This window comes from Lynx rufus, unplaced genomic scaffold, assembly GCF_022079265.1.
Source record: "Lynx rufus isolate CCGP_SWC_20201006 ecotype Redwood Valley unplaced genomic scaffold, mLynRuf1.p SCAF_10, whole genome shotgun sequence".
In the NCBI taxonomy this organism is placed as follows: domain Eukaryota; kingdom Metazoa; phylum Chordata; class Mammalia; order Carnivora; family Felidae; genus Lynx; species Lynx rufus.
This window is the reverse complement of record NW_025814824.1, coordinates 34,068,646-34,091,180: the sequence shown is the minus strand read 5'-3', so window position 1 is coordinate 34,091,180 and position 22,535 is coordinate 34,068,646. Positions and strand designations below refer to the sequence as shown.

Below are 22,535 nucleotides of genomic sequence, written 5' to 3'. Positions count from 1 at the left end.
CTCCTCATCAGGGAAATACAAATCAAAACCACACTCAGGATATCACCTCACACCAGTCAGAGTGGCCAAAATGAACAAATCAGGAGACTATAGATGCTGGAGAGGATGTGGAGAAACGGGAACCCTCTTGCACTGTTGGTGGGAATGCAAATTGGTGCAGCCACTCTGGAAAATAGTGTGGAGGTTCCTCAGAAAATTAAAAATATACCTACCCTATGACCCAGCAATAGCACTGCTAGGAATTTACCAAGGGGTACAGGAGTACTGATGCATAGGGGCACTTGTGCCCCAATGTTTCTAGTAGCACTCTCAACAATAGCCAAATTGTGCATAAAGCCTAAATGTCCATCAACTGATGAATGGATAAAGAAATTGTGGTTTATATACACAATGGAGTACTACGTGGCAATGATAAAGAATGAAATATGGCCCTTTGTGGCAACAGGGATGGAACTGGAGAGTGTTATGCTAAGTGATAAAGCCATACAGAGAAAGACAGATACCATATGGTTTCACCCTTATGTGGATCCTGAGAAACTTAACGGAAACCCATGGGGGAGGGGAAGGGAAACAAAAAAGAGGTTAGAGTGGAAGAGAGCCAAAGCATAAGACACTCTTAAAAACTGAGAACAAACTGAGGGTTGATGGGGGGTGGGAGGGATGGGAGGGTGGATGATGGGTATTGAGGAGGGCACCTTTTGGGAGGAGCACTGGGTGTTGTATGGAAACCAATTTGACAATAAACTTCATATATTGAAAAAAATAAAAACTAAAAATAAAACAACCAGACATTAAAAATAAATAAATAAATAAATAGATAGATAGATAGATAGATGGATAGATTTGAGAATCTGGTTGAACAAAAAAGAAAAAAGAAAAAAAAACTATTGTGAATTTTTTAAATAACATGACATACATTGAACCTTTAATTTTCAAATTCCTAGAAATACAATAAAAAGTGGACAGGCCTTCTGTTTGTTTCCCTCAACTCTAAATGTCTCCCTGTTATGGTTTTTTGCTCTGAGCTTGGTCCCTTCAAGTTGACCAATGAGGTTTGTATTAGTAGTGCAGTCCTGCATTCACTTGACTGGCCCTTTTTACTCTCCTTTCAGATGTTTCAGATTAGTACATGAATGGAGATCAGAATATAGATAAACTAAATAGAAGTGCTTGAAACATTGGCATCTTCGGGGCTCCTGGGTGGCTCAGTTGGTTGGGCGGCCGACTTCGGCTCAGGTCATGATCTCGCGGTCTGTGAGTTCGAGCCCCGCGTCGGGCTCTGTGCTGTCAGCTAGGAGCCTGGAGTCTGTTTCAGATTCTCTGTCTCCCTCTCTCTGACCCTCCCCCGTTCATGCTCTGTCTCTCTCTGTCTCAAAAATAAATAGACGTTAAAAAAATTAAAAAAAAAAAGAAACATTGGCATCTACTTTAGATGATTACATGGCTTGACTCAAGAGTTAATAATAGCATCTTCCTTCTTTTGGAATGATTAAAAAAAGTTGGCTTGATATCCTAAGTTAACATTAGAGTGTTGTTTTTTGTTGTTGTTGTTTTGTTTTTTTTTTAAATTAATATACAATTTGAGTAATTTTATACTCTATTTAAATAATTTTCTTGGGGGGGGGCTATTTCTCATTTATTTTGTTTTACTTCATCTTTTCTCTCAAAGTTTGTATTGTTTTCTCATATGCCCCTTCTTACAAGGTAAATATTCACATATGTTTTTACTTATGTCTACATAGATCTAAAGCCTATGACTCTTGAAAAGTGTACATACCCATCACATTTGTTGTTATGTAATAGGATAAACAAAGATACTACTCTATGAGAAAAGTAACCTAAAGAATTTGTCAAGAGAGTACTTGATATACAGACGCAGCATAGAAAAGTATTCCACAAGATATAATGAGTAAAATACATATACAACACATCAGAGTTTCTAAAGGAAGTTATTTCATCACGCAGAGCCCCTTAAATATGGTAATTTCCATACTCCTCTCACTGTAACTTCTTCCCTGGGTCATCTCACCCGTTCATATGATTCCAACTTTTACTTGCATATGACTGACATTCAAAAGTGTATTTCAAATCTTGAGCTTTCCTATATCTTCCTGCGCCTCTTATATTTGGTAGCATCCATCCCTGCTCAGCCACCTGCTGTTCACCAAAGAACTAAGAAACTAGACTTGAGACATACTTTTACCACAGTTCCCCTTAAATAAAATGAATACTCCTAAACCTGTGGAACATTCTTTCATTGTGTAGCTAATTCATCTGTTCCTTTCTCTTTCCAGGAGTTGCATCCAAACAACTTGCATTAAAGGGAATACGGCAACTTTCTAACTGTTCTTGCTCTTTGTCCCCCACCACTAAACTCCCTTGACAAAGATTGTGTTTTGGAATGTGAACTATTTCCTCTTACTTTCTCTGTTAAAAATGACTCAGCTCTGTGCTACCTGCCAAGTGAAGTCTACAACCCTCCCAGGTTCTCACTGTTGGAACCAGCTGACCATCCCTGCATCATGCTTCAACATGCTTTGCCACATGGTATTCCTAAATCTATCCCCAAACAAATGCACCCAAGCAGTAGCCACGCTCACCCTGAATCTACCACCTATTTAATCTCTGTACATTGATCATTTTCCTGTCCCTCAAAGGCTCTGAGTACATTCCTGTTTATCAAAATTCTATTCATGCTGTTAGGCTGGCTTCTGTGATCCCCAGCAAAATCCATTACTCACCTATTTGTGCTCCCTTAACAATTTATTCTTTCACATATTCCCTTCCATTTACATGCGTGTTTTCACCATTATATTTTAAGATTTTTGAGAAACTGCTCTTGGAGCCCTCAAGTGTCAAACACTGTTTCATGTGGTGAATCTGAGAGGTGTTCCACACATATTTGCTACATTGAACAAAAGGTGTCTGCCACCTAATGTTTGCTAAATGTGAATATAATTTTCTGCAGATAATTTAAGAATGTGCTTTATATAAAAACCATGTGAGTGTATTGCATGTCTTCAGTAGCTATATTCATTCAACTTTCTTGTGGAATGAATATTTTAATTGAAGTGATTTACCTTTAATAAAAATAAAATACTAAAGTCACTTTATCCCTTCCTAACATCTCTTCTTTCTTAATTTCTTTCTTTGAGTTAGTGTTCATCAAGTCAAAGGTTTTACGCCATACTCTCATAAGCTCACTTTGATGAGTTTGGATTTGGTTTATGGTAACTGCAGGTAACTTGAATATTTCTCATAGACTGTTGTGGACAATATCAACTCATTTGTTTGGATGTCTTTTGACATGTTGGACATCATCTCTTTTGGTCATATTTTTTGAAAGATTGGATTTATAGTGTTTGTTTCCATCTATTATAACCTTGCTTCAAAGGGATATAAGTTTAATTTACAGAAGAATGTTCCCTGTGATGAGATAAAATGTGGTGGTTTTGGAGCAGTACGTTTGGAACACACAGCCCACACTAGGGGGCTTCTGTGTCTGTGCTGGAAGTAAACAATAGTTTAGCTCTAAGTCCCTGAAGAGCTCTGTTGTGATAAAGTACAGCCCTATGCACAGTATCTCTAATAGAAATAATTCAGTTCTTCAGAAAAATCACAACTAGTCCTGAGACTGAATCCAGGGGGAAAATATTTCTCCCACAGTTCTTCAGAAAAAAGACACTGTCATGTTGTAAAGAACATCCTCTGCATCTATACATGTTTAACTCTCTCCACCTTCATAGGACCTACTGCTTCTTCAGGTTCCTCAGTGTAACCTAGGGAATTACACCTAAAGACAAGCCAGTAAAACTTGTTTACTAGCAAACAACAGAAAATAGTCTTGGTATTCCAGTCTCTGATCCTCTAGCTAATCAAAGGATCATTTTTATGTTATGTGAAGGAATGGGTGAGCTTGCATTATTTCAGCTAATTATCCATACTTACTGCTTCACTAGCCAAGTTGTGATAGGTTTTATCCATCAGTTTGAAGTTGAGATCCCTGGTAAGTATAGATTAAAGCAAAACCGGGTGTTTGGTTAAGGAGAGTTTTAAATTTCAACAACGATCTGTGTTAAGGGCAAGTTTGCACATTTCCTTAAGAAAACTAAGGACCATAGGGGCTCCTGAGTGGCCCAGTTCGTTAAGCCTCTGAGTTTGGCTCAAGTCATGATCTCACAGTTCATGAATTTGAGCCCTGCATCAAGCTCTATGGTGACAGCTCGGAGCCTGGAGCCTGCTTCACATTCTGAGTCTCCCTGTCTCTCTGCCCCTCCCCTGCTTGTGCTCTGTCTGGGTGGCTCAGTCGGTTGGGTGTCCAACTCTGGCTCAAGTCATGATCTCACAGTTCGTGGGTTCGAGCCCCACATCGGGCTCTGTGTTGACAGCTCACAGAGCCTGGATCCTGCTTCATGTTCTGTGTCTCCTTCTCTCTCTTTCCCTTCCCCGCTCACACCGTCTCTCTCTCAAAACTAAATAAACATTAAAAAATAAAAAATAAACAAAATAAACATTAAAGAAATAAAATTTTAAAAAAAGGAGCATAGATCTGTGTGCTTGGATAGAGCAGCACCCTCTACATGGAGGAGGGCCAGGTGAGCATCCATAATTTCAGCTTGAGTTTGCATGAAATAGGTCAGATCTCCTCTCAAACAGGATTGTTAAGAAATTAAGGAACTACCAATGTATGCCATCAAGTATGAATATAATAATGAGAACCTGAAAAACTATTAAGAGGTTAAAAGTAAGAATCCATCTCATTCATTACATTTAAAACAAAAGGCTTCTGGAAAACACAGTGAGAACATTTAACTGTGATTGATCAGTTGTAATACATGAACTTTGGTAACAGAATGAGGTAACGTCTCTATAGATTCTGTCATTGAAAACAGTTAAACACTTCAGACCATCTACCAAAAAGCATGGCTTTGACTTTAGTTGATCTGCATAGCTATTTTCTGAAAATCAGTGATAAAATCTATTATAGTTGACTCTGTTCTAGGATCTAGTATTATATATTTTATCGGAGTGGCCTAGTTCCTCTCAGAATTATCTCATGTTCTATAGTTTATAAATAATTTTAGTGAGACATTTTCTATTTAATACCTACCTTTTGATGAGTAACCCAAAAGGAAATAGTTCTTCTCATTACCGTAGTGGGGTCCTGGAGTAGCTGGTACCCCTGATGAAATCCACCGTGGGTTGAACAGAATAACTAAAAGTTAAATGATCAGAAATGTGTCACTGTGTGTCTGAACAAACAGTAGTCTCCTTGACATGGGGTGGGATATAAGTATTAAGATAAATATTGTCCTCCCTGCCAGGAAATGCATTCAAAATATGAAGAAAGAAATTATGTCTAGGAATGAAAGAGGAGAAAGGGTGAACCAATTTAGCCTTACACCTTCTACAACTTTTTTACTTACAACTGAGGAGATAAGTATTTCAAAACTAATATATTATAGCTAGAATATTCCTAAATCTCTATATTATTATTATTATTATTATTATTATTATTAAAATCTGTATCATATTAAAACACACCAGGAAAACTGACATCCTAGGAAGGTTTTGTTTTATTTTGTTTTCCTAGAACCCTACTTGCCATGTTTTAGGAAAGTAGCTTAGGCTTTAGGAGGAGGACATATACCTAAGAGTCACTTGAAAATTACCAGGGAAGAAGGGAGGGAGGGAGGGGGGAAACGAGGGGGAGAATGGGGATGAGGCTGGAGAGATTGGCTTTATTGTGTGACTTAGCTGCATTAGCCAAGAAGCAGATCTGTCATGATTCAAACAACTGAATTCATATGATGTACCCAATAGCTTTTCAGTCAGTGGAAGTCTATGGGCCTTCATATCCAGTTCATCAGCACTGGGGAGGAGAAGATGGTCATGGTGGTGGGGGGCTGGGGGTTGGGGGGATATGATAGCCATTAGAAAAAACTAAATTGGAAGTGTCTTTTTCCCACTGGGTAAACATTCTTGATTATATTTTATGTTTTTCTGAGTTAATTCCTCAGAAACTATAGAATGTGCCCATTTGATTATAATTGGCCCATGAAACCTGTCATGTATATTTTACAAAGCTGTATGGCATATTATTTTATCTTTATAACAATAAACACTTAAATAGCTTTAGTTATTTTAGGGATCAGTGACTGAAATACAAGTTCTTACTTCCTTTAGTGAATGCAGATTATTTACTCAGCAGTCTCATAGCCATCATCATTGAGCAATTGAAGCAGCATTAATCTTGCTGTAAACATAACAACCATCCACTTGTGCTGTGGGAAGAACAGAGGTATATGTGGGCTTTCTATGCCAGTGAATTCAAGGCTGAGATGACTTTTTCACTTGTCAAGTTGCTGTCACTTTGTTAAGAATTAGAGATTGTATGTTTTCTAAATTTGTAACAATATGTCACTCTATTGTAACTAAATGCAAATGAACAACTCTGGGTTGTTTTCAGGATGTTAAGGAAAAGGTTTATTGTATTGCTACTGAGTATCTTGTCATTGGAAACTTGTACCTATTTAATTGGCATGTAGCATATTAAAATGTAACAGCCATGACTTATCTTTAAGGAAATTCGAAATGGCTTGTCTTCATAGGAGTGTAACTCAGATTATTTTCTCTCTTATTCAGGAGGCCACTCACTGTGATACTTTGATATTTACTGAATTTCTTCTCTGGCTAGAGAGAAAATACCCTGACATACCCAGCTGTCTTCAGATTGAAGGAATTAGCTGTTGGTGGGGAGAATTGATGCAAATCCGTGGGTGTCTCCATACCATTCTAGACCGGTGCCCAGGAATTACCTGACACATCCACAGTGAGAATACTGAGCTGGTTTGGTATAGGTAGAGCCAGTCTGTTCTGCCTTCACTCTGAGACAAAGCACAAAAGGAAGCAAAGGGTATATTTACCAGCCCCCTCTGCCAGTTCCTGAAAGTAAATATGGATCAGTATTCATTTGCAGATAATTTGTGCTTGGTGCTGTGCTCCATTCTGGGGCAGCTATGCTGGTGAGGAAAAGACAGACTCCAGCCTGCAAGGGTACACATCATCTATTACATAGGTACCTCAGATAGGTGACTTTATTCCCTAACGGGAGGGCATCCTAGCAATATATTATTGAATCCATCACGTTTGTAGACAAGCATTCCTGATAATTCTCCCTGATTCCCCATCTTCAAAATACCACTGAGCCATGTAAAATTGACCTTCCAATTATTCTCAACTATCACAATATCTGCACATATCAAGTCACCACAATGTACACTTTAAATATCCTACAATTTTATTTGCCCATTACATGACAAATAAACGCATCAGTTAGGTATTGTCAATAAAGCTGAAAAAAAAAATCTCAAATCTCTTCACTTCCCATCTCCCCCACCACTTACTTGGTATAAGTTTGCCCTTATCTCACCTAACTGGCCTTCCTACATACTTTCTTCTTTTTCCCTGTCCAGTGCATTTTTTACACTGTAGTTCAAAGGATATTTTTCATATGGAAATTGGATATGCAGCTTACCCTCCTAACACACAAGTACGTAGTCACTTAAGTGCCCACACACTTACCTCTATCACTAAAACTTTCCTTTACCTTCTATATGTTTTTAGAAAAAAGACCACAGTTCTTCATGTAATCCCCTCGAGGTTGCCTAAAACACTTTTTGTCATTTGCTGAGCTTAACCTAGTACTGAAGAAGAGCCTTTGAATTTCATATATGGAGAACTGGTACCTCTTCTGGAAGCAGAGGAAATGGGTTTTATTCATGTAATTTTTGGTGACGATTTTGGTCATTGTTGGTAGTTTTTCTTCTATCTGTTATTTTCTAAATGTCTGACTTCCTGTTAAGTAGCACATTAATATTATTAATATATCAAAAGGTACTGAATAAATTTCTATCCTATGTTTACATTTAAATGTAGTATTGTTTTACTTAGTAAGTTTATGTAAAGAGGGAGGAATATTCAAAAATTTAAAAAAATTATACTTATAAATTGATTTGGGTAGTTTCTATACATCGGTAACTTGTGATTCCAAAGACTTAAGAAAAAGTCTCATAAACTGACAAATATAAACTAGTCCCATTTGGTAATTCTTTGGTGTTAAATTGAAGCTCACTTTTGGCATATAAACAGAAAATTATTTGCATATAGGGGAAATTATCCTCCATAGATATATAATACATTCTTAAAACATAGGTTACCTTTAAAGGTTTCTTTGTGTGGTCATGTAGTTTTCATTCTTTGCAGTGAAACCTTTTATATATAATATTTGATTTAAGATTTGATCTTTTTATTTTCCAAGGTATTCCCTGAAGAAAACTGCCTTTACCAGTTTTCTCAATCTATCTTCTCCCTTCAAATAGAACAAATACCTTCCACAGTTTGCCTTTAAAACTATGAGCAATGCTACTGAGGAGTAAAATAGTGAAATGTTCTCTTCCAAAAAACTTAGACATATCTGAATCACTTTATTTCTGTGTTTGGTGCTATTGCCCACTTCTCTCAATGATTAAAGACCCCAGAATGGCAAGGTTTTTGTTGTTGTTGTTGTTGTTTTGTTTGTTTGTTTTTTGTTGTTGTTTGTTTTTTGTTTGTTTTTTTTTTTTTTTTTTTTTTTACTGTGTTGTAGATCAAGGGGAAGAACTGTGAAGAGCTGAGGGGAGGTAAATTTCTCTGAAAATACTTCAAAAGTCTGGCTTGAGAAACGACACTTGGAGTTCTGAGACACCGGGATGTTAAGTGGATGCTCTATTGGTTAGAAGGAAGCAGAGTTCACCTTCTATCTTAACCTTTCTCAGATGATTTCAGAGAAAATTAATAAAGGCCTATCCACTTCACATTTTTACTTCTGTAAAGAAAATCTGACAAATGTTTTACAGTATTGATATCTCTGCATTTTCTTGTCATGAACTTGCCTTGCTCTGGAATTATCACTCAAATTTGTTCACTGTTCAGCATTGATAATTGAATTTTGTAAGTCTTAATTTTATAGGAATTTATGTATTTCCAGTCCTAATGATTTTCTGGTATTATCATCATTGATATAAAATTGGTAACAGCTGGAATGTCAGTTACCTAGTTTTCGTGTTCAAGAAGACCTCAAATGAATGTGTATTTAGGAAGATTCTTCAGAGTTGGGACAAAAGTGTTTGAGCACATGCAGCTATTCAGAAGCCCTGGGAGTAACTCTAGTACAACTGAGATGTTAATGAGATAATTTAAATATTTGTAATATTTCATTTATTTATGATAATATAATAATTTACTTTTATATAATTTTAGAATTTTGAAACAATCCCAGTCTTAGTAAAAAACAAAAACAAAAACAAAAACAACTGGATATTACAATACAAAGAACTTTTCCTATATTTGAGATTAAATTAATGATAGCATCCTTATCACCCTCAAATATCTGTATGTCTCCAAACAAGGGCATTCTCCTACTTGACTACAATGCAACCATCAGAACCAGGAGGTAAATATTGATGCAGCATGCCCATGCAGCCTTCACATTACATTTTGGCAGTTCTCCCATCTGGGAGTTACCACGTGTCCTCTGCAAATTGCTCTGATTGTCGTCAAAGACTCCGGTTCAGAATTACACTTTGCCCTTAATCGTCAATCTGAAAGAGTTACTCAAGTTTTCCTGTGACATTCCTGATCTTGATAGCTTTGAAGATAACAAATTTGTTATCTCATAAAATGTTCTCATTTGGGGTTTGCTGATGCTTGCTTTGATCATATTTAGATTATGAATCTTTGGCAATAATACTGTCTTACTCAGTTCAAGCTGCTATAACCAAATGCCATAAACTGGGTGGCATATAATCAGAAATTTATTTCTCATAGTTCTAGAGGCTGGGAAGTCCAAGATCAAGTTGCTGGCAGTTTGGTGTCTTGTTGGAGCCCACTTTCTGGTTCACAGAGGGCCATCTTTTGAATATGTGTCCTCAGGTGGAAGTGGCAAGGGCTCTCACTGGCATCTCTTTCACGAGGCCACTAATCCCATTCATAAGGGTTCCATCCTCATGAGCTAATCACTTCCCAAAAGTCACACCTGCAAATACCATCACATTGGGCGTTAGGATTAAAAATGAATTGGGAGGGGGGGCAGGGCAGGGGATACAAACATTTAATCTATAACAAATATCATGGAAGTGATATTATGTTTTTCTCAACACAAGATTTTGATCTGTTTCATTATCTGTGTCAACTTCATTCTCTTAAGGTTGTTTTTGTGAGTCTTCTCAATTTTAAAGTTACTCTCCTTTCTATTCAATAAATGCCAGTGAGGGGTTACCTTGGGAGTATGCAAATATGTAATTCCTCCTGAAACTTTTCTATTTATTCATTTATATCAGTATGGACTCATGTCTTTTTATTTTATTCAATATATTATAATTTGTATATGTACTTTGATGTTCAAATTGTCCCACATTGGTCTAGTGAGAGCCCCATCAAGCTGGCATCTTTGCCCTTTCAACATGTCTTTGTCATTCTTCGAGCACTTGCATACATAACAGATATTTTAAGTATGGCTTGTACTTTTTTCTTCTCCCAGTACTGAATGTAATCAGTGATTTCTTCAAGGAGCTCTGCTTCCTTTTACTAGACAGTCATATTTAGAGAATCTGATGCAAGCTCTAGATGCTATGTGTGGCCATTGCTATGAGGTATTGCTGTTTCTCGCCTCTCTGGACTCACACAGATAGGGAAGATGTGTTTAGTAAGTGTATATAAGGAGTGAATGTATGTGTGCATGCACACTCATTTACAATTGTATTCATTTTTATATCGGTGTGTATGTTTTTAAAAACATGAGTTCACACCAATGCCTTCACTGCCAGTCCACACATAGCTTATTCTCGTTTTCCTTTTTATACAACAATTGATAGCTTAAAATTTTTATTTACAGTTACATTCACCACAGTACAGTGGAACAGCCAGGGTTAATCTTTTTTTGGGCATTGTTTGATTTGAGCTCATTAGAATTTTTGACTTTTACAAAGCTGGCAATTAATGGAGGCAGGAGCCAAACCCAGATCCCTTTCCATGTTTATTATTTCTGTCTTTGTGTCTCTCTTTCTAAAAACACAGTAATTAAAATATTATACTTCAGCTTCATTGTGCATTTTTGCCTTTCTTTTCTTAAAAAAACTGATATTATGACTTATATAGAAATTTATGTAAAAATGTTATTTATTTTATCATTCAAAGTATGGCAAAAACTTTTGATCATGACACCAGCTTATTATTAAAAATAATAGAAAGCAGTGAGATTTGTGAAAGTAGATGGGCATTAGATTTTGTTATTTTGATGAGACTTGCACTCCAGGGAAGGGAATAAAAGCATCATCCTGATTCCTAAATATTTGTTTAAACATCCAAGAATTAATAATGTTTTTAAGTAGGAGAGGATACTTCTATATCTCCATGAATGCCTCTAATTTTGGATCACAAAAAGTGTGATCATTTGCTAAACCCAAACACAAATAACTAATAACTGACTTAAAGCCACGTGACATTGCAGCTACCACATTTATACAAATAATATAAACCAACTGGGTTTGTGTTCTGCTATGTAGACTATTGCTTTGTGATTTGTAGGATAATTGCATACACTACTTCTAAATAAGTTTGCTTTATCTCTGCCAAGAATGCCTTACAACATCCTCAACATGTGAAGAATATTTCAGAAAATGGAGCTTTGCTCTGAGATGCTGTGTGGGTAGTTGGTTAGTATGCTGAGTATTTAGTAGCTGCTAATAAAGCTCCTGTCAGCTGATCAGTGTCCAATTTTCTATTCTTTCATGGCATCATTCTATGAGAAATCTTTGGAGATTCTAGTGCCCCGTAAGCGCCCTTAAGAGATACCTAAATCCACTCTGAAATAAAAGCTTCTCTGATTGATTTAATAGCTTTATTAAGACAAGCATACCATCTGTACATAATAACTTGCAGAGAGGATCTTGGACTAAATATTCATCATATCTTGTTCATAATTACTTTTGGAGGCCAGATCTTATATTTATTAAATATTCCATTTGGTTATCATTTATTAACTGGCAGTTTTGTCCTACTTTAGATAACTTCTTTCTTAGAGTAGCCTTTAACTTATAATTAGAAACTACTTTATTTATATAATTTTTTTTCAATTTCATTCATATGAATATCATTTTGATAATGGCCCAGGAGTCCAACTTTGCTGGAAAACGTTGATTTAGCTTTTACTTCTTTTCTTTGGAGTTTTCTGTTTTCAGTCCCTTATTCAATACACTTGCAGGAAGATTGATTTTGAATAATACAGTCATGATGTCAAAACAGTACAAATTATACCCTGCTGCATCTGGAATGGTGAAAATAAAAGCTTTATTTACACTGTTTTCTTTAGGAAAAGAATAATAAATGTTTTTTCTCCGTTTTCAGGGACTGTATTCTGGAAAGAAATAGTTCTTGTTTGTAGCCTGATACCATGGTTTATTCTGAAAGATAATGACTTGAAAACTCATTTGCTGTTCAACAAAGTAGCAAATACTCTAACCAGTAACCCTCCAGGTGCTAGCCAGAGACCCTGATCTGTCTCCTCTCCCAGACAAAGATATTTGGGGTGGTCATTATTGGCTCCCATCTTACAGGGAGACCGGTGTGTGGCCTAAGGTCATAGAGTTGATATGTTGGGTCTACTGATGTCTAGTGTCCTGTCTTTTGGCATCTGCTCGGAACCAAAGTTCTAACATTTATAACCCTTCTTAGATAATTAAATAGAAATTACAGAAGGGTTAACGACATGGGCACAGTGCTGAATTTGAGCTCTCTAGAGAAAATTATTTGATATTTATCATCCTTTTCACACTCTTCCATTTCTCCTGCACATTTGATTGGGTAGCATACATGGCAAATATTTGTCTCTATCTGGAAGCAATGCTAAACCAATTAGAAGCCAATTAATATATATCAAAAGATTTTTTAAATGTAGAACTGTTTTTAAAATTATCATTACATTCCATGGAACTTTAGTCCTTTCTGCTTGAAAAAAAAATTAAAAGTAAGCAACTATTCAAATCATTTTTGTTGTGCCTTCCATTATAGGTTGACTTTGATAAAGAGTTCTATCACTGTTTTTGATGAATATCCAATGAACACCTATTGGCATAGAGGAAGCATGCTGAAGTACAAATATGCCAAATCTAGAGTTAAAAGCTTTTCTTTTATTTTTGCTCTATGTGTGATCTGGAACAAGTAATTTTGCTGAGTCTTTGTTTTGTGTCTACAGAAGATTGTAATTATGATACCACCTTTGCCTATCTCAGGGAACCTTAATAAGGCTCGGATGGTTTCAGTGTTTTCTGTCATTCACAGCAAAGCTTTTCTGTCTCAAATATTTAGAGCTATTGTTTTAGTTCATTTTTAGGAACATCATATGACAATATAGATTTGTTTTATTTCTGCTGTTGATTAATCAAAGAACGTAAAGCCTTGTTCAAAGGGAGAAATGAGGGCTTTTATGAGCTTTGAAAAAGTTACTTGATTGTAGATATTGCTTTCTAAATTCACCTGCATGTCAGGGTGCCTCTGTGGCTCAGTCGGTTAAGCCTCTGCCTTGGGTGCAGGTCATGATCTTGTGGTTTGTGGGTTTGAGCCCTCCGTTGGGGTCAGTGCTGACAACTCAGAGCCTGGAGCCTTCTTTGGATTCTGTGTCTTCCTCTCTCTCTGCCCCTGCCCCGCTCTCACTCTGTCTCTCTCTCTCAAAAATAAAATAAACATAAAAAATAAATAAAGTCACTTGCATGTTTAGATAATCCTTGTGGGTTTTTTTGTTATGATTTGCATAGAATATTCCCCATTTATAATTTATTGCTTCAGCTTTTGTTATATCAAGACTTGGAGTCACATGCCTCTGTTCTGTAAATCTATCATAGGATCTTGGGATTGAGTAAGTGTAGATATGCTAATATTTTACAAAATGCCAGACACCAGTGCCAGGCAGTGCTAGCCACATTTATTGCATTATCTCATTCAGTCCTCCCATCTGTGAGCTGGGTACTATTCTCACTCCCAAAGAACCTAATTATTCCACAGATTTAATTAAATCACAACAATATAAAGGTTCTCTAGATTACTTCATACCCAGTGCCTGGCCCACAATTGGCACAACAGAGGCATTTAATAAATATCTATAGAATGAATTATACCATCTATTGCCTGCTCAGTAGATTCTTCAAACTGATAGTTCAAAAGCTCTTTTTTCTTTTAATTTAATACAGTTTTCATAAATAGGAAAATATTTTGTTATGTGACCACCTGACCACCACCATATTTCAACTTTTCAAGAGAATTTTCACATTTTCCTAAGTATAAAAACATAATTTGTGTGGCACAGATTAGTACTGTTTCTTTAACAGGTGGAGATGCCTTGCAATATATTTAAAGGGTCTACCACTAAGAAAATATTCCAAATATGATCCATCTAACATTTGGCCTTTCTTTTGTTAATGAAATCTTTCCTTAATCCCTTCATACTTCAAAACAAAAACAAAACTTTAGAGCTTGTAGAAGATTACACTGTGAGCACACTTAAAATTTAAGATACATAGCCATTGAGAAATCTTTGCTCTTGTGAGTGAACCATGACCTGAGTGATTGCCCCAACATACAACTGAGTGATTCACTTGGGTTTTACCATTTGCTTGAACATCAATAATTTCATTTTTCTAAAGATGACATAACAGAGTTTTGGTACCATATTCTGTGGGTTCTTTTGAGTTTCATTGTGTTTACATGTATTTTTTTTTTGTTATGTGATTGGTATTTTGACTTGTAGGAACTTACAAGTAGTGTATGAAGAGAGCCTTTCTATAGAATTAGATAGCAGGAACTGAAATGTGTGTTCCCAGTGCAGTAACTGCACCAAATTATAAAAGGAACCAAGCATGACTTGTGCATCTTAACCAACGAAGATTGTTTGCTAATGAAATAGTCTTTAATAGCCCTTAAAGACTATTTTTGTGAGTCTGGAAGCCTCATACTACTTAAGACACCGTAAAAAATAGAAGGTATAAGAAAGTTGTATGTCTCTTAGATGTAGAACCAAATTGCAGAGGCGAAGCATATAGCCACATAACAAAGAATGATTTACTGTTTAAATGAATGATATGAAATAAACCCGATAGGAATTCAGAGATGCCACATGAGTGAGTGCTGAGATGTTTGTTGAGATTCCCTAAACGTATGTACTTGCAAATATTTCTTGTACACTGTCTTGGTTACAAAGGAAATATCACAAAGCCCTGCCCTCCATGAGCTTATGAGTTCAAGCTTACTCATTGACTTATTAAGTGATTGATTGATAACACTAGTTGAGAGATTTTTTAAAAGGAGCCACTACGAATTGTTTGGTACTCAGAAAACTGATTCAGGAGGTTGAGTTCTCTAAGAAAAAAAATAATAATAATCTACTTATCTCTTACCAAAGTTTCTGATTTTGCTTTATTACACTACCTTTCTCATCAAAACCTCTACATCATCCATAATATTTAAATGATTGAGTATACTTGCCAAATCTCTTAATACTGCTTTTGTAAAGGCATATTGTTGATGTAATTGATGTGATAAATTGGAAATGTAGCACCGCGGCAAATAGTCTTTCACTGAAAACTTCTTTAATCATTTGGGACCAGAGTCAGAACACCTGTATGTTTGCATTCATTCATGTCCCAGCAAGAATAGGCAAGAAGAACTGCTTTGGCCACCTTGGATGGAGGCTCTGGCTTTAGCAGGCAATTTAATTGTGTGGTTTCCTAACAAATACAAGAGGTTCAGTGTTTGTGGAATTAGAGCACAACTAAAAAAATCATTAAAATTATTTATGGATGAACAATGAAAGTAGTTTAACTGAGCAAATTATGCAAAAGCTTGTATCTGATCGTTCACAGATACCTAAAGCATGACTCCTTACAAAACCATGTCAGACTATTTCCCTACACATTCCTTTCAAGTCCTGGGTATGTCAGGGGTTATTAACACAAGTTCTGGAGAAATGGGAAGTTAACTCTAAACAGCGCAGATGTTCATGTTTCCCTTTCCTTAATGGAACTGTAAGTTTCATATCTGCATATTTCATTATGATACCAAACGGATTCAACGAATATGCTATATTTCCAGGTCTATTATAGCTGCCATTCCAAACAAAATATGTCTAACTTCTATGATTCACTAAGCACAAGTATGTAGTAATCTGCCCTTTAATAGCCTCTCAAAATGACAGACCAAATGGCTTTGTGAAGGTCAAGTCTGATTTAAATTGTTGATGAATTAGTAGCTAATTCTGCATGATTGAATATTAATATGGAACAGTGATAAGTAAGGCACTTTAAAGCTTAATGAACACATTAATGAATAGGACAAAATGTTTTTCTTTTCACCTCATGTAAAAGTTTAAAGCTGCTAACATATTGACGATTTGTTAATTTTTGATAGCTGCTTTTTTTTTCTGTAAAAGTTTATGTGGTTAAGATATAAAAGATATTGATTTTCCCCCAAGTTCCTGGTACTACACATTTGATGAGCTGTCAAAGTTGATGTTATCAAATGGCCAAAGCAATTTTATATAAATCACTAATAAATGTAGAAGGTAAAAAGAAAGCAATTAACATCTTCTAAACTACACCCACTGAGATAAGCATTCCAATTAGAAATTTCATTATTTCTACAGTTCGTTTTATGTTGAATACTGAGTTTTATTGCCAAATACCTGACAGTCAAATTGGAAACAAGCCACAACTGTCAACATATAAGAGCTCTGGCTATTTGAATCTGTTACATTGTGATGTTTCTCATGAAAAATTAATGAAGAAAGTACATTCAAAAGAGATTCTGTGCAAAGGTGGGGGATGGATAGAATTTAATTACCCTTATTAAAAATAGGAAAGGAACACTTTACATCCTCTGTCCGATTAGTATGCAAGAAAGATTATCTTTGTTGTGCACTTGTGTATATGAAAAGGGGGCTCTGGAGTGTTCTTTATGAGCCAAGAAGGAAAAGAAAGGTCATGCAAATGTATTAGACTGCTTTTGATAGGGCACAAGTCAATTTTGTCAGCTCTCCCTAAGGTGAGGATTTCATTTCTTATAAATGGTTATTAATTCTAGATTTCTTTAGTAAGAGCCTTCAGTAAGTGGCTCAACAATCTTAAGTCTTTGACACTTGCCACTTGATACTGAATAGTGGTGTGGTTCTTCAGAGATGAACGTCTAGAAGAAAAGTAATGGCTAGTGGGTCAATGTTAATGCATGCTAATGTAACTAGTATTTAAATGCCTGGGGGTAGATACAATGCCCTGAGAAATAGAGAAACAGCTCAGGAATCTCAAGGTGAGTTTTTATGAACCTAAATTCGTAGTGTTAAATATGGAAAAGATAACAAAATCTAAGAGCTTTTTAAGAAACTCATTTCTAGGTAACTAAGCCAGTGTAGTTGACTTTGGAGCACTCCAGGTAAAATGCTTTGAAGCATTTTGGGTCACTAGACACCAAGCGAGATGTTTAATATGATGTGTGTAATACAATGGCTATTGATCTATCTGCTTTTTTTTCAAGTAATATTAGAACAATGCTATAGGTAGAAATATATCATATTGACAAACTTAAAGTCACAAAGAACAGACTGATGAAATTCATTTGGAGTACATTATCAAAATTAGCCTAATTTGCAAAATGCTCTATTCCATTTGTAATTTTTAACTTTTCCTTGGAGCTCCGAAAAACCATCTTGAAATTTCATCCTTAACTATTGTTTCTGACTTTTGTCCTCTAAAGGCCTTCTGCTTGGCTGATGATGTGTGAGCATTCACATAAACAGGATGTATTCCTGCTTCCTCGAAAGAATCTTTCAACCTAAGTAAAATGTAACTCATGGTAGTGAATTGTTTTTATAACTTTTTTTGTCTCCAGCTGTAACTAGCTGGTGGGACAGGTAAATATTCTCTAGTGAATTTAGATGTCAAGCCCAACTTGCCTTAGCAACGTCTATTGGTCTTTCATAATCTTCCTGCAGAAGAGCTAGGGTCCATACCTGCCTGTTCTGTTTGCCTCCCCAGTTTCTCTTATAACAATCTGGACTTGTTGAGAGAAACCTTCCCCTTATTGGGTGCTTTATTCTTTGATAATAGTTTGACATTTGTTCACTAATCTCATTCAAAATCTCTCTCTGTAGTCCTGAACTATTTCTCTGATCAAGTCTCTACCAGAAGTAGTTTCCTACTATATATAGTAGAAAAACATATTTCTTTCTTTTCTTTTCTTTTCTTTTCTTTTCTTTTCTTTTCTTTTCTTTTTTCTTTTCTTTTCTTTTCCCTTTCCTTTTCTTTTCTTTTCTTTTTTTAACCACTAGGTTATATTCTTATTTAGGCTTGGGAATCATTGGAGGTTCTCTGAAAAGTCTGATAATACAGACTAGTTTGATGACAAAGGATTTGGATATAAATGAGATCTGGAGGAACTCACAGTGTAGGGCGATAAACTCATAATAATAAATACAAGAAAATGGATTTTAGTTATTCACTGCTACAATATCTCTGAGGAGGAAAATATTATATATATATATTTGAGAGGGTTTTTATTATAAAGAAGGTGATTTTGGCTGCATGGCTTTCCAGAGACCCAGAGTACTTACTGTACATGATTTGTCTAGAAAATGGTAAGAGTTACAGTGTGAACAGAAGAAACTTTGCTATGGGGGATATCATCCATGAGAGACTGAGAAAAATGGGGCCTGATTTAAAAGGATTTTGCTAGCTAAATTTAGGAGACTGAATTTATCATGTAATGATAGAGGGGAGGCAGTAGAAGACACATATATTTGACTGACAACACAGCAGAAGCATCAAAATAGAGCCTTTTTCCTAGAAATTATAATGCAGACTTCAGCAATACTCATAGGATCATACCATAAATTGCAGGTGACATCCTAGGAGAAGTGAGATGCCCTATTTGATGATTTCTAACTTTTTTTCTCACTGGTGTTTGTGCTTTTGAGTAATTTTGGAATTGATGGCTCATGAAAATTAATCAAAGATCATGAGGGACAGTTGATTAAATTAATCCCAGACCCAGTGAGAACTCAAACTATTTTATAGTGGTTTTCAAACAAACTGCTAAGTTCTAATTTGGATAATAATCACATATATAACTAAAATTCCTTCAAATTAAAAATTTCTTCAAGATAGAATATACCTTCCTAATGCTGGCTGGAAGAACTGGTAATGTAAGTTATTAATGTGGATCATCATGCTTGGGGGATTTAAGAGGAATTTAACTTCTCAAGATCCAATATCTGGGACAATTTTGATATAGGATAGGGAGAAGTGATGAGTTGAGGATTCAAAATTTAGGAATTTGAACTCTTAATGACTGAAAATGGTATAGGCCTTTGGAATGGAGGAAAATATTTTCTTACTCTGAGGAATATACACTTTTGTGTTGCTTTTTCTGAGTTTCTTTTCTTCTTTTGTAAGGGAGTCTTTTTCAGACAATTTTCAGATTAATGGAAACTCCCTACAAAGAAATTCATTCAAAAAAAAAAGAGAGAGAGAGAGAAAGAAAAAGAAATTCATTCAGGTTGAAGTTGACCCTTATGAAAAAATACAGAGTTTTACTTAAAAATCACAAGAAAAACAGCAGATTAGAAATGAGGTAACTTAATCCAGCTAATCTGCTTATTCCCCAGATGCTCTCCAAAAGAGCTCTACTGGACCCCATCATTTTCCCTCAACAGAAAGTTCCCTAAGTGCTTAATACTTGTGATGTTCCCATCTTTATGGCCAATTCCACTTGTTCTTAATGCCCATTTCAGAGTCTCATTTGAAGCTGACCTCACTGACCTCCTCCAGCACACATTCTATAATTTCTTCTTCCCCCACGATCCTAGAACTAGATGTGGTTTTTCATCATGTTCTTTATCACATGTATCTGAGCTCTTTGTTAGAGTATTGGTCTCTTACATAGACTGTGCATTCTCCTGGCCAGGAACAACATTGTGACTGTATCCTAATCTAATAATGCAATGCTGCCTGGTTTGTGTTAGCTTCTCAACAAATGCCAAATAAGGCAAGGGGAAAGATTAATGGACAATAGCTCTTGAATTTTGGGCATCTGACTTATTGACATGTTTGTATCACCTTTTGTCTTGCAGAGGATCAAATTCCCAGGGGCTTCCCTACCATTGACATGGGCCCACAGTTGAAGGTGGTTGAGCGTACACGCACTGCCACCATGCTTTGTGCAGCCAGTGGGAATCCGGATCCAGAAATAACTTGGTTTAAAGATTTCCTGCCTGTCGACACAAGCAACAACAATGGCCGTATTAAGCAATTACGATCAGGTAGGGTCTTGTTACTGTTTCCACTAACTCTTAGAGAATTTTTTTTTTAGCTTTCTCTCTCTTTATTTTTATTTTAATTTGATTTGATTTAATTTTAATTTTTAGGTATTGATTTTTCTCCCTCTTCTCTTTCTCTGTTATTTAATGTGTTGTCCATGTTTGTGATGTCATAGCCTGTTTCAGAGTCTGTCTTTCTCTCTGTGTGTTTTGCAGCTTCTGTTTAATCCACATTGCTCACTGCTGTGACTGTATTTTTGATGATTTTTTTTAATTTACTGCTTTTCTGCAGTATTTGATGGATCCATTTTCTCCTCTTTCTTTCTTCTCTCTCTGTTTTCTTTTGAAACAAATTTATTTCAACATTGGACTTCATTCAGAACTTGCAAGGAGCTCCAATGGTTGTATCCATTAAAAACCAAAATATTCATATTAAACACCAAAATGATTCAATTTTATTAAAGTGTGTTTTCTCTGTCTCTTATGCATTTGAACTCATCAAAGTACCAAAGTTTAGTTAAGTTTGGTCACATCTGCTTTCTTTTCACTAATACATAAATGACAGAAATGTTATCTCATGAGTAACCAGATGTATTTTTTCGAAAGTCCTTTACCAAATACCAATGCAAGGAGGGGATTTTTATTAATATTATTATTATATTCTTGTGAGTGAGCATTTTCTACACATAAGCCACAGTAGTGTGCGCCCACACTAAAGAGTTTTGAACCCTCCAGTGACTGGATCTACAGAAGTCTGCTTTTGGTGTAGACTCCAGCTTTTGCTGCTTCCTCCTCTTTCCCCTGGCTGCCCTTTTCTCCCTCTCCCACCCCCATCCCAAGTTCATCCCTTTGCTCTCTTTAGATTAAAGATAGAGATAATTCTAAATTTCTTAAGTTTTAGAGCCTGTCCCTAGGCAATTTCACCGGGACATGTAGTAATAAGCTGTTTACTTTGACGTTGGGAGTTATATTGATATAGAATTCTAAGTTGTTTAACTGCCTGTCTTCCCAGAATTCTCAGCTTTTGACCTGTCCTGTGATGTTAAAGCGTCTTGTTAACTGCCTTTTTTGCTTGTTGTCAGCAGAATTGTGTAGATTAGCATTCTGTTATTGTAAATAAAGAATTAATTATTCACATGTAACATAGATGATTTAGTATATAAAGCTTTAACTCTGAAAAATTTGTACCAAATTATAAGGAATATAATAATATTTTTATGCTGTCTTTCTTCTCTCCGTATTTAAATCTCCAGAATCTATTGGTAAGTGCTTAGTTCTGAAGCGCACTTCACCCTCACTAATTTCCATATCCAGAATATTATTATTATTATTATTATTATTATTATTTTATTATTAATAAAATGCATGGCATGCATTTTACTAACTGTCAGTGTAGACACCAGATCTCGGTAGTGGCGCGCACACGCACACATCCACAGATCCGTTATTGTAAGAACACTGTGTACAAAAATAAAATAATACACAAGTTATATCACACAAATGTAGCATAGTGAGTATCATAAGCTATTCAATCAACAGTGTTTGTTTCCAGTTAGTCATTAGTATTTCCTATAACAGTATATATATATGCGTACCTATATATATACTTAAACAGATTAGCCAGGATTTTTCCTAAACTATGTCTTTAAAAAGTATCGTTTAGTTTTTTGGTTTTTTTTTTTAAGAATATGAGGCATATAAGATATAATTCTAATCCTATATGACCCCAGACCTATGAACTCAGTTGTTTCTCTGAGAAAAGCAATGCTGCCTATTGTGGTCTTTGCCCTCTGTGGTATAATGCAACTTGCTTTTATAATCTAATAATACTATCTAATATATTCCTGTTTTACCAGTATAGTAATTCAAGTTTCTTTTAAGACCTTATTTAATTCTGTAAATCTAATTTAATTCTTCTCCCCAGCCCTAGCCTCCTCCTTCTCGTACTAATGCTTCTTCTTTCTAATCTTATTTGCATTCATATTATCCACCCAGGTGGTACACCAATAAGAGGTAAGAGTGCTGAACTAACGTTCACAGAATGATCTTGCTCATTCTTTCTGTCCTGTCATCACTCCCATCTTTGTCTTGTTTTCAAACTCATTCCAATAATATGTCCATCAACTTTATTTTTCCCCTTTGT

The 22,535-nt window shown here is 35.7% G+C and overlaps 1 protein-coding gene across 1 annotated transcript in view; it reads left to right on the top strand.

The window, feature by feature from the left end:
* PTPRD (protein tyrosine phosphatase receptor type D) overlaps nt 1–22,535 on the top strand; it is a 318,572-nt gene that overhangs the window by 97,544 nt on the left and 198,493 nt on the right. The window contains exons 4-6 of the mRNA XM_047096382.1: nt 20,207–20,395; nt 21,646–21,654; nt 22,388–22,405. Of these exons, the coding sequence (XP_046952338.1) occupies nt 20,207–20,395; nt 21,646–21,654; nt 22,388–22,405 (216 nt within the window). The remainder of the gene's footprint in view (nt 1–20,206; nt 20,396–21,645; nt 21,655–22,387; nt 22,406–22,535) is intronic.